The 11,634-nt window shown below is 50.2% G+C and overlaps 3 protein-coding genes across 3 annotated transcripts; all 3 read right to left on the minus strand.

The window, feature by feature from the left end:
* Window positions 1–4,967: 4,967 nt before the first annotated feature.
* On the minus strand, window positions 4,968–6,179 carry J4E79_002849 (uncharacterized protein; the record flags this gene model as incomplete). The annotated part of the gene is made up of 2 exons (XM_049351746.1): window positions 4,968–6,120; window positions 6,169–6,179. The coding sequence occupies 2 exons, from the start codon at window positions 6,177–6,179 to the stop codon at window positions 4,968–4,970; spliced, it is 1,164 nt and encodes a 387-aa protein (XP_049214384.1).
* Window positions 6,180–6,726: 547 nt separating this feature from the next.
* J4E79_002850 (uncharacterized protein) lies at window positions 6,727–9,195 on the minus strand (the record flags this gene model as incomplete). The annotated part of the gene is made up of 1 exon (XM_049351747.1): window positions 6,727–9,195. The coding sequence occupies one exon, from the start codon at window positions 9,193–9,195 to the stop codon at window positions 6,727–6,729; it is 2,469 nt and encodes an 822-aa protein (XP_049214385.1).
* A 1,085-nt stretch (window positions 9,196–10,280) lies between these two features.
* J4E79_002851 (uncharacterized protein) lies at window positions 10,281–11,094 on the minus strand (the record flags this gene model as incomplete). The annotated part of the gene is made up of 2 exons (XM_049351748.1): window positions 10,281–10,453; window positions 10,503–11,094. The coding sequence occupies 2 exons, from the start codon at window positions 11,092–11,094 to the stop codon at window positions 10,281–10,283; spliced, it is 765 nt and encodes a 254-aa protein (XP_049214386.1).
* Between the last annotated feature and the right edge of the window lie 540 nt (window positions 11,095–11,634).

An 11,634-nucleotide genomic window follows, 5' to 3' on the forward strand; every position in this document is an offset into this window, starting at 1 on the left:
GCCCGTGTTGTTGGCATGGATGATGCTCGGCGCAACAGACGATCGGCGGTCTCCAGCTGTCGATGGTGTATGCAGTGATAAGGCAGGACGATGTCCGCGAAGCTGTGACGGCGGCAGCTGCGAAGCAAAGGACGAATTGCGGGATACCGAGGGGCGCGTCGAAGAGTGGACGGGCGGTAGTTTGCGCTGTCTCTCCCCGCCCGTCGCAAAGCCGTTCTGCCTCCGGACCGGGGAGCGGTCGCGTCCCTCAGGCGGGGCGACATTCTTGAAGGTAATGGTGCATTCTATGTCTTCGCCGGCGAACACGGTAGAGTCCTTCCATTGTACGAATACCCGGATGTTCGACGCGGACATGGTAGGGAGGCTGGGCGGCGCGGGCTGCGGGTTCGTAGGCAGCTCATCGGGTACGGCGGTCAATCGGCATGGCGACTGCTAATAATTGGCCCCCAAGACAGCTGAAATAGCAGCAAACTCCAGTTGAGGGTTGGTGACGATGGCGGACCTCGACTGACAGCTGCGCCGTCATGACAGGGATGTCCACGGTCTAGGCGGCCCGTGCTTCTTGCTTGTACCTGTCCATCGCGTCTTTGTTCAGCCAACTACGACGCTACCTTCTTCACCACCAACATACTACTCACCACCCGAATGAGTGTTATGCAAAAAAGAAGATAATATTGTAATCACTGTAGATACCACCACGCCCAACCCAGCTCTTCTGCCTCGTTACTTATAACAGATGTATCGGTTGCTCCGTTTACGAAGGCATCAACATGTTCCGCCCACACAATGCGTGTCAATACCGGCTTGATAAGGCGCACGATTAGATTACCAACTATACCACGATCGAGCAGTTCGACCAGCACTGCGGGAGTCGAATCTATGACGTCTTCCTGAAGTTCGTTCAAGCATATCATCAGCAGCGGTCCTGAACTACTGTCGTGGTTCGGGAGCTTATCCGAGGCATGCACAAAGACCCATCTATTTCTAGCGGTTCGGAGGTAGAAATCTGCGGGTATTTCGCTCCTGCGATTCGGGTCCACGGCAATACCTGGTGCATTGAACAACAAACCCATGCTTGTTATTTCTGCGCTCCGAGGATGAAGAGCAGGGCTCACGCTTTTCATAAGCGGATACCGCCACTGCAGTAAAGATTTCGGAGCCCATTGAAAGCCTGGCTGAGATAACTTCGGGTGGCCATCGAAAGCGAAATCCAAAGGTACATTTGAGAGCAGTCTCCAGAAAGCTATCATCCTAGCTTGCGGATCGGATGCTAAAATTTGACTTAACCTGTGAGTTTCGAGGCGTAGCAAATTAGCTAAGCACAATGGTTCATCCGAGAGGACACTTGTGTCTCGGTAGCATACGCTATTCGCTAAAGTCGATAACTGTCGCACTTGGTCCGGGGGTGGTGCTCGATAAAGCAGATGTTTCACCTGATTGAGAATGGATCGCTGCGCTACCAGCCGTATGCTTGGAATTACGCTCGTCATCAATTTGTCAAGCCCCAGGTGCAGGTCGTATGGGCCATTCGCAAATTGTATGAACAACCTCTGGGCAAGGGCGCCTTCTTGGAACGTCCACAAGCGACTAGTCCATCTGCTACACAAGATCCGAGACAAAATCTCAACGTCGCTAAGAGTGTCCGTCGTGCGTATCAACAACGACGAATCTAACACTAAGACGGCTGACGCTCTCTCATATGTAGCCTTCATCTTAGCGATGGCCATCTGCTGTATATTCGAACCATCTTGAACTGGACAACAGATCGTATCCAACCAGAAGGACGAGTATGGACCCAGGTGAGGTGCATGAGGTACATTTCTTACTAGCTCACCCAACTTGCTGAGCTGACAAGACGGTATCGAATTTTCGTGAGGGTTGCCTAGTCCGTCCGACCAAACGTGCGAGATGGCAACATATGGTATCAGAGCAGTTGCTGCACCTGGCCTTTCAACAGGACTCAAGCACATCGTGCCCTCGGACGTGATGGGCCCATACATATCAATGACTGGGTAAGAATCTGTTTCCAAAATCACACTCATCTTCTCGACATTTGCAGCCACAAAGGAGCATCCAGTGCAGCCTGCTGCATGTTGAGTCTGGTAATCAGCATTGTCGATGCACGTAAAGCGACAGGCCTCAGATGTGCAAAGCCAATGGTTAAGGGTGTCTGGTCTCTGCATATTCGCGACATGGACCAAATCCGTCATCGTCATCCGTGAGCCACACTCTCGTACCCGATATGGACACCAACCACTATTCAGCATCCTTCTTTGGTTGATTTCCCCCGGGTTGTACATGGCGGGCAAATATTCGCAGTTGTTTCTGTCATTTCCTGCCGAGTTCGGCCATTGTTGAACTACCAACGCGGGTGGGAAGTTTTCGCGAATGGCAGTGACAAAGTCATGAAGTAACCAGATCGAATCAATGATATCGGAAGGAAGCGGATCAGTGAAGTTGAAGGTGATCATGAACTGGTACAAAGATATTCTCCTCGAGCTGCTTTCGGTCGTCCACGTTTCGCACGAAATCTTGGGGTTAACAGTAGTCTCCAGTTTACGAAACAGTCTAGTCGACCGGTTCAAACGCGATAGAAAGTCTGCATCCGGAGTCTCGTAGCCCCCTGCAGTCGCTCTGATATGATCGTCAGTTCGAGTGGCCAGATCAGTAGTGTCGACCACCCTTATTCCATCCGCCGTCAGGCTTGTGAGGCTTTGCAAAGTCGCAAACTCCAGTATCGAGCGTATGTATCCGAAGTATCGCCAAAGTTGCATGAAGGCGATGAAATCCTCGGTAGGATTGTCGAACAGCGCTTTCCATTGAACAGCAGTCCTGCTAGACCATCCTTGTCGTGTGGGAAAGGTCTCGAGATCCCCTCCGTCGTACTCCTGATCGGTCAGGCAAGGCACTTCGATGTAGCCAACTGTCGGGTTCTGGGGTAAGGGTATGTGCTGCATAATGTCGTTGGTAACTTGCCGTTGCGGTTGCCCTTCGGATGGAATTGAACGTGCAGCATGATATACACTGCTACCTTGTTTGGCTGACACTGAGCAAGCAGCTTGATAGCGCCTGCACGAGATGCGTACAGGCACCAGATAGCGACACCATCACAACAAACAAAGGAAAGACACAAAGCTTGCGATGCGAAAAGAAGCAGCAATACGCAGAACTGATGCGTAGTGGGCGCAGATTGCGCTTGATACCTAGGTAGTAGGCGCCTTCGGGCGTGCGCTAGGAATATCGTAAGTTGTGGTTGTCAGGACGAGCACGTATACATCAGAGATATGTCATGTAAACAGATCATATTTGTGACTACGAGCGAGAGAGCCACAACAACCGAACACGCAAACAGCCCCTAGAGCACAGTCCACAATAGATCATCGACTCCCTCATCTCTATTCTTCTGACAGGCCACCACCGCACAGAACATATGCTTACTCGCATTCACACTAATCACCTCAAACATCCCACTCTCCAGCACTTTTCCAAAGTCGACCAGAATGCGCCCAATCGGTCCCCGCGAACTCTTACGCATCGATCTAAAATCGCTACGAATATCCACGTTCTCCCAGATGATATCGACGTCGAAGTCCTCATGCGGAGTGGTATCTGGCGGAGGCGATTCTAACCTAGGAGGGGCAGTGGGGGCATTGGGGGTAGTAGGCTCTGTAATCACTGTTAGAGTTATGTTTACAGAGGTCGAAAAAGATAAGACAAGGAGTGGCTCTGATGGGTAGCAGCAGTGGGCGTGTGGAGGATTGGGAGCGCATACTCGGTGCACCTGCAGTATTCTCTACACTCTGCATTCTGGCAGTCGTACACTCTTTTGCTAGTGCAGTGACAGCCAGCCGAGCCTCCTTCGTAGCAGCGTGGTAGGGTGTTACCTCCGCTGCGGCAAGTGACTTCGTATTTGACAAGCGCTTCAAAGGTTCCGTTATCCGCGCTCTTCTTCTCTGGAGGGGTAGGCGTGGCAGTGATGATTGTGAGAAGAGTTGCTAAGGCAGTCAGGTTCGGGAGGAGCATGCTGTTGCCTACACTATAGCCGGACGAATGAGAAGCTGCAGACAACAAGCACGGGATGATGGCTACAATAACGAGAGGACCAGCAGGCTCCTTTCATATTCGAAGCATGCCTCACAAGCAGAGATGTTGCGGCACAAAACACCGATCTTCTGCTCCCTTGGATAGAAGCTAACCCTCCCTCCCCGTGTAGCGGAAAACCCGGTCGGCCGGAACTAGCCAATAAGAGAGAAAGGCCAGCAAGCATTCACGCGAGATACTGTATCTTATATCAAGTCTTCCCGGCCTACTAGGGTTTCCGTCATACAAGTAGGGTAGTTGTGTTGGTCGTCATCCGAGATGCCCACAAGGGTTTCAATTGACTTCACTCAATCAGGACGCAGAAGCTCAAATAGGTCAAGGTTAACCCAACTGCAGTACAACAATCTCAGGAATGCGCAGTGCTGAACTACGCCGCAATATAGAGAAGATAAGAAGATGCTGCGGACACTGCTGTCAGAACTCAACCCGCTTTACGAGCGAATGATGCTGCAGATAGCGGCTCAAGATGCCGAGACTACAGAGTACTGTGAAAACATTCTTCGGTCGATCACGCTTGCCTTCCGGCCACTGCAGCTGAAAGAGCTCGCCGCAGTCGCAGGCCTTCCTAGAGATCAGTTCGGCGACGTGCAAGCAGTCGTCGACCTTGTTAGCCGCTGCGGCTCGTTTCTAACTGTGCGCAAAGGCATAAAGATGTTGTCACATATCAAAAATGTGATAGGAGCATTGGGGTTGGTATTGTAGTTCTATAAACATTAGGGTAGAGCGTCTCATGAGGCAGGTGCAACGGGACGCACGAAGCCAGTCGCGCCTGTCATGCTCAACGCTTCTACCTACAACAACCACGAAATCGGATGCACCTTCGCATCTCGTACCCTACAGCTCAGATGAAGCAGGAAACATGCCTCTTACTGTGTTTGCTGCCCAGAATTGGCGTTCGCATGCGCTAGTTGCATACGCTTCTTCCATGATCCCAATATCTTTGGATCACGTGTCGCCTTGAAGTCCTCCTTGAACTTCTCATACGTCGGTAGCCAAAGCTTGTTGTGCTGCGTTGGGAAGAAAGACCACGCGACCATGTTCTGCTCCTCCGCTTCGGTCATCTCAAGACACACATACTGGCTAGCGTTGCTACCAGCGCTCCCGTCGTGGCTCTGGGTAATGGACAGACGGTTACCAATGCAGGTTTCATCACTGTTCGACCCTTCCGAAAACCAGCCCTGTATCATCGCGACAGACGAGACCAGTGTGATTGTGATGATCAGGAGTTGGACAGCAAGGCAGGCCATGCCTAGCGTGACAGCGTGGACACCGAAAGCTAGCCAGCAGATAGCACGGCTCACCAGGTGGAGTTTCTCGGAGGCTGGGCGAGCTTCGGTGAGCAGAACATCTTGCGCGATGTCAGTCGTGGTAATGACAGTCAGACGCTTACCGTTTGGCACGGTGATGAAGAGCTTGACTTCTTTCTTCTTTGTCGCCTGGTTGTCCAACTGCTTGATAGCTTCGTCGATGCTACCGCGGAAGTCGGAGAGAATGCAGACTCGAACAAAAACCAGAGCGACAAGACTGAGTGAAGCAGCGAGACCATACCAGTCTTGTATCAGCACCGGCCAGATGATCAAGAAAGTGTTCACTAAGAAAGCTAACCAAAATCCAACCCACTGCTCAGCCGGATGTCTAGGAACACGATGATCAGATTGAATCTCAAGCCGCGTAGAGTTGTACGACAGCTTCTGACACGACAGCCAGCGTGTAAACCAAGCGCTTAGATCGGTTGCCTTAATGCCTTCGGTGATGTTGTATAGTTCAAAGCCTGGAATCGGTTCCATGACTGAGTTATCGGCGAAGATGTGACCAGCGAGGAGAGGAAGATATTCGAAAGGTGAGTAGACGAGGCGGCCAAGGGACTTGCGGACCGCGTCGGCGCCCAGGAGCGTTACAATACCGAGCGCGTCGATCTTGAAGGGACTCCAGTTCTTGATGTTGACTGGTGACCTCATGATGAGACGCGAGATGAGAAGTGGGACGGCGGCGGTAAAGAGGGCGACGGTAGATGCGGTACTGCAGTAATGAGTATATATTTCGAGCACCAGAAGGGTTCATACGTACAGTGTATCCATCATTGTTTGCTCTAGCGGGTTGAGCAAATACGAGTGTGGTTGAGATGGAGAATGGAAACCGCGGTGAGTTTCTGGAGCTTTATGGAAGGGGGGAGACTAGAAAAGGGTGCTCTTGGGCTATGGGGAAGAGGGGGCTGTGCAAAGTAAACGGATGTGTCACGAGTGAAGCTCAGTGCACTCAGGGTATTGTAAGTACAACTCAGTCCATTCACTGAAGCGGCTGATATCGATTGACCCTATCATGCACATGTTCATTCCCTACTACTTCCCCCACAATAGCATCACGTGTTGTCTTTGTCCTCTCCTTGTGTCTCATTCTTCTTCAGCATCCAGTCCTCAAGCTCCGTAGGGCAATTCTCCGGCTCACCACTCTCCCGTAAAGAGAGGAGGTGAGAAGTAGACATGCGGTCAGTCCTCATCTGCCGACGAATCTCGTCACGGTGTATAGGGCGACTGAATTCGGGCGGCGAGATGGCGCTGGGATATGGGAGATGGAGTTTCCTGTATCCACGTTAACCAAACTTCGCCTGGTAGCGGAAGTGACTGCTTACCGACACCGTCCTTCTAGCTCCTCCTTGAAGCCCCCATACCGATCCTTGTACTGAACAAAGACCTCTGCTATATGCTCCATGTGTTTCGAAACTACCAGGCCAGTGTCGATATCTTTTCTGGCGGCGTGTAGTGCAGCCTTTTCTGCTTCCAGTAAATCGGCCGGGAGAAGGCAAGGATGCCGATTGCTGCGCTCTCCATGTAGTACATTCAATGCTTCCTGAAGCATCTGCGAGCACAATCTCGCTGATTTGGCGTAGTTGAACATACAGTTAGCTAGATCGAGCGACAGAAGCATGCGGAATATCCCCAGGTAGTTCTCTGGATTCGATCTTCTGAAGTCAACTTGTATGTGCTCGATGGTGGATAATGTACGATCCATTGCTTGTATAATGCGACTTTCGTAAGCATTGATCATCGACCCGCCCATGGTTTGCTGGTGCTGGTAATTGTACATGATGGCGCGTAGCATGGGAATTGAAAGGTCAATGGAACGCGGCTTCAAGGGTCGTGTATCTCTGTCCAGGCGGCGCCTGTTCCTCGCAAAGTCATGAGCCTTGGCACCCATTGCTAGCCGAGCTCGTGCGGAGCAGTCTTTCACAGTCTTTGGTACGTCTGATGCACAAAAGATCTTCTTCTTTCCAAAATGTCCCATCGCTATATCGAGCATCTCCCATCCTTTCTCAAGGATTGCTTTAGTCGGATCATTGGAATGGCGGAGCTGCAAGAGCGCATTTTGGAGATGTGCAGCTGAAGAGATTGGCCCCTGCACAAGTAATTGGTCAGTCTCTTGCAGCTTGACCCCAATAAAGCGGTAGAGTAGTCGAAGACCAGCCCAGACGGGGTTGAGCCCGAGATATACGTTCAAGAAATCAGTGGCGTCTCCAAGGTTCGCAGCACCTTTACCTGGGATGTGTGGCCACGCGGAAAGAGTAAGGGTATCCGCTGTCGCATCCTTAGGACGAGGCTCTTTGTGTAAGTCGAGAAGAGCCATGTCAGTATCGAAGATCACTTCGAACACTTCATCGATTCGGCTATTAAGCCAAGAGCCGCCATCCTGGAGATGCGTTGCTGTCAGTACGTCCAGGAACATCTGTGTTACCATAACTTGCTCAACACCAGGCTTGATAGCACCAGATGCTGGGGTGAGAGCGTCATACCACATGCGGGTAAAGCTATCAGCGTCAGGGAGTAGCTTCTGTCGACTGACATCTGCCTTTGAGTGTATGCTCTTGAGGGTGCGCAAACATCCTTCAAGCCTGTCGAGCGGAGTCATGGCCTCATCACCCCGACGCTTATACTCTTTAAACTCGTCCGAGGCCTCAGCAAGGTTGATACGCGGACAGTTCTGTATTCCCTCGAGCGCGCTAGAATCCTCCGTAAATTGGAACGTTTTGAGGTAGGTGTGCTGGAGTATTTCCGCGGCCAACTTATGATACTCAGTCTGTTGTGGCGCTGATGTGTCGGCTGTTGAGATTGTGTGTTCATCTTCCGGTCTTGTCGTAGGCTCAGTAGGGATGTGCAGGCCTACTTCTACTTCTGGCTCAACTAGCAACATCAAAATCTCACCCATGGATTTGATGTCTGGAAATTTCTCCGTGAAATCACGTGCAAGTGTACAAGCAACCTCGTTTGCACATTGTGTCATGGCGGCAGTGGACATGAGGTCGGCGAGGGCTCCTTTTGTGTCCATGAAGATTTTCCAGTTATGTCGAACAGTGAGACGGAGCTCAAAGAAGTCTTCGAGCAAGCAATGGATGGCCACCAGCGTATCACCCTTTGAATCAAGTTGATACAAAGTCTCCCCGGGAAGGTTCTTGGAGTCTGACGCTGGCTTGGGCGCTGGTTTGGGTGCTAGTGGAATCTCCTCTTGATCGTCCTCGTCCTTGTCGGATATACCCGTCCGTTCGAGCACCCCAAAGGTATTCTTAGACCCCGGCGCAGCAGCTAATACGGACTTTGTAGCGCGTTGCGACTTGGCCGAACGCTGGACAAATGGCTGAAGCAGCTTACGTACAGTTTCTAACGTCTCGTTGAAGTGGCTGTGCGTATCGTTGCTTCTTTGGAGGTCTGCATTACCCGAACACTTTTCTTGCAGTTTGAACCAGGTAGAGCACTCCACGCGAGCAACCAGGGCATTTGATAACGCATCATACACAGAACGGGGTACATGAAATGGCGACGGTTTCGTAGATGCAATATGCTTCGCGCACTCCATGAGCTGGTGCGTGGTAAGGTTCTGTGAAGATCTGTGTGTTACCGATTTCTCCCGTTCACGGGCTTCTTTTCTAGCCTTTCCCTTCAGCCGTGGGCCTTGACGAGCGGCTGGTTGAGGAGAGTCGGACGTATCAGAGTTCTCTTGAAGATGAAAACCAGAGCTTCCCGCAGTCACGGCCAGCCATGTAACGAAGTAGTCTGTATCCTTCTTGTATCGCCTGAAGGATCCGTTGAGGTGATCAGGAAGCATGTTCGCGTCTGGATGAGTAGACCTGCTGTGTGCGAGTGGAGTAGCCCAGGGGTTCAAGTGGTATCGGTGATGAGATTGGGAGTTGTAGGGGCGAGCTAGTTGTCTTCGGTAAACAAAGCTGGATCTCTTTGTATTGGTAAAGTCAAGCCTCTGCCCTGTAAGAGGTCGTACATTAAATAGTTCACTCTTTTTATCAAGGCTTGCTTTTGAGAGACATATCTCTGGCGGACAAGCCACCTGATACAAGCCCCGATCACGAGCCGAGACAATTAAGGCTTTGGTCAAGACCTCATGGGCAATACCATAGCTCTCTCTGATCTTGCCACATGTGAGATCTGTGTCAGTAGCTCAGGTATCAGTAGAATCTGATTCAGGAGAAATGGTACCCACCAGAAACGCTCAGAACATCTCCGCGGTAACAATTGGAAGTGGACGCGCATGTCCCTCCTTCACACATACTGTGTTATGCCAAAGTAACACATCTCTCGGTGATGCAAGCCGAAATGAGGCACCCAATCCTCAGAGTGAAGAGATGATTAAGAAAGAACGTATTGTGTCGCGAATGCTGGAGGTGTATAGTAAGTAACGTGTTCTAGAAATGACGATCGAATCGTGCGGTCGCGCCATGGCCTCCTCTAACCAACTCTCACTGATGCTCAACGCGTAGCTGTGTGCTTGACGCGTAATCGTATGTTTGTTGACTAACGGCACTGGATGGGCGGTCGCCGAACTGTCTTGAAGCTGAGGTTTGAGTGTGCTGGCCTGGCCACAGCGCGGCATCGGGCGGCTGTGATCAGGACGCGCCCGACGCTAAGATGCAAAGTGGGTCTGCTTGGTCATCATGCACCCTTAGCCCGCAGCCGCGACCTGGGCAGGCGCACGCGTCGCAGCGTCACCGCACGGTAAGATGTCAAAGGAAGGTATGTACGGAGTTGCTATGGAAAGCTCATCCCGCTATGGCGGAGAGTGCATTCGAAATCGCACGCCTGAACTGCTAAAGTCTCTACTTGAAGCATGCTTTCCGGCAATGGAAGACCTCCGCCTGCAAACGCGTGTCACAGTCCCTGAAATCAGCGGCATGCAAATCAGCTGTTTGAAGGGTAACGGTAGTCAACGACCGGGAAAAACTCCTCCTTGATTTGCCGTGGAGAGACAAACCGAAACATTGGGTTCGAAGAGCCTGCCTTGTCGTTGGTTCCACTTGCGCGACTTCCGCCGAAGCTCTGCTGGCCAATGAGCGCGGCGGTGGTCTTGCAGTCTGATGGCTCGTTAGCTTTCGCGCTGAGCGCTGTTCCGGTACGACTCACTGATATAGAAGTTGCCAGCAGAGTAGCGTAGCGCGTCTTCCGCCTCACGGATAGCGATACGAGAGTTGGCGAAAACAGCACCCGTGAGCGCGAAATTACCACCAGCTTGATCAACCTTCTCTAAAACCTGGTTCCACTCCGCATCAGGGTAGACGTATATTGCGAGTACAGGACCGAAGATTTCATAGTTGAAAAGCTTGTGGTCTGGCGAGTCTGCGAGGTAGACGGTTGGCTTGATGTAAAAGCCTTCAGAGTCATCATAAGTACCACCAACCAGAAGCTTGAGCGAAGAATCCTGATTACTTTCGTCGATGACAGCCTTGATCTTTTCGAATGAACGACGGTGAATGACTGGGCCCATGAAGGCGGCGAGATCTTCGTGTGGGTTACCCTGAGTAATACCCTTCACATCATCGACCAACGTGTCGATGAACTCCTTCGATCGAGACTCTGGAAGGTACAGGCGAGACGTTGCCGAACACTTTTGACCCTGGTACTCGAACGAAGCGCGAACGACGTGCTTCACCGCAGATTGGACATCCGCCGTTGGATGAAGGAGAGTAAAGTTCTTGCCACTTGTCTCTCCTACCATTCGTGGAAATTCGCGATACGTGTTGTTCCCAATACCCTAATGTTAGAGCTAGAGATAATTAATAATTAGAGATAATTAAGTATATTATAATTAATCTACTACAAAAAAAAGTTAAAATAAAATCTCTAGCTATATACTTAAGAGCTAAGTAATTACATATTTATAATTAAATAATTATAACTACTCTCTAACTTTAATATACTCTCTAGAGTAGTAAAAGTATTAATCTACTCTACTAAAATTAATTCTATTAAATCTACTATAATTAGTATACTTTAGCAGAGTTTAGGCTTAAGAATTTAAAGCGTAGTAGTAAGTTATAGCCTAATTAAGCGTTTAATTATATTTAATACTAATAGTAGTAAGCTCTTACTTATTTAAATAAGGCCTAATAGTCTAGAAATTAACCTTCTTAGTTTAAAAATTACTTTATAATAGTCTAGAATATAGCTAATAGCTATAGAAATCTAAGCATTTAACTAGTAAAAGATAATTTTAATAGTAAGATCTAGGCTTTTAATCTTTTCTAGATAAAGTTTA

Source organism: Alternaria viburni, assembly GCF_023758015.1.
Source record: "Alternaria viburni strain BMP 2772 chromosome Unknown scaffold_4, whole genome shotgun sequence".
NCBI classification, from domain to species: domain Eukaryota; kingdom Fungi; phylum Ascomycota; class Dothideomycetes; order Pleosporales; family Pleosporaceae; genus Alternaria; species Alternaria viburni.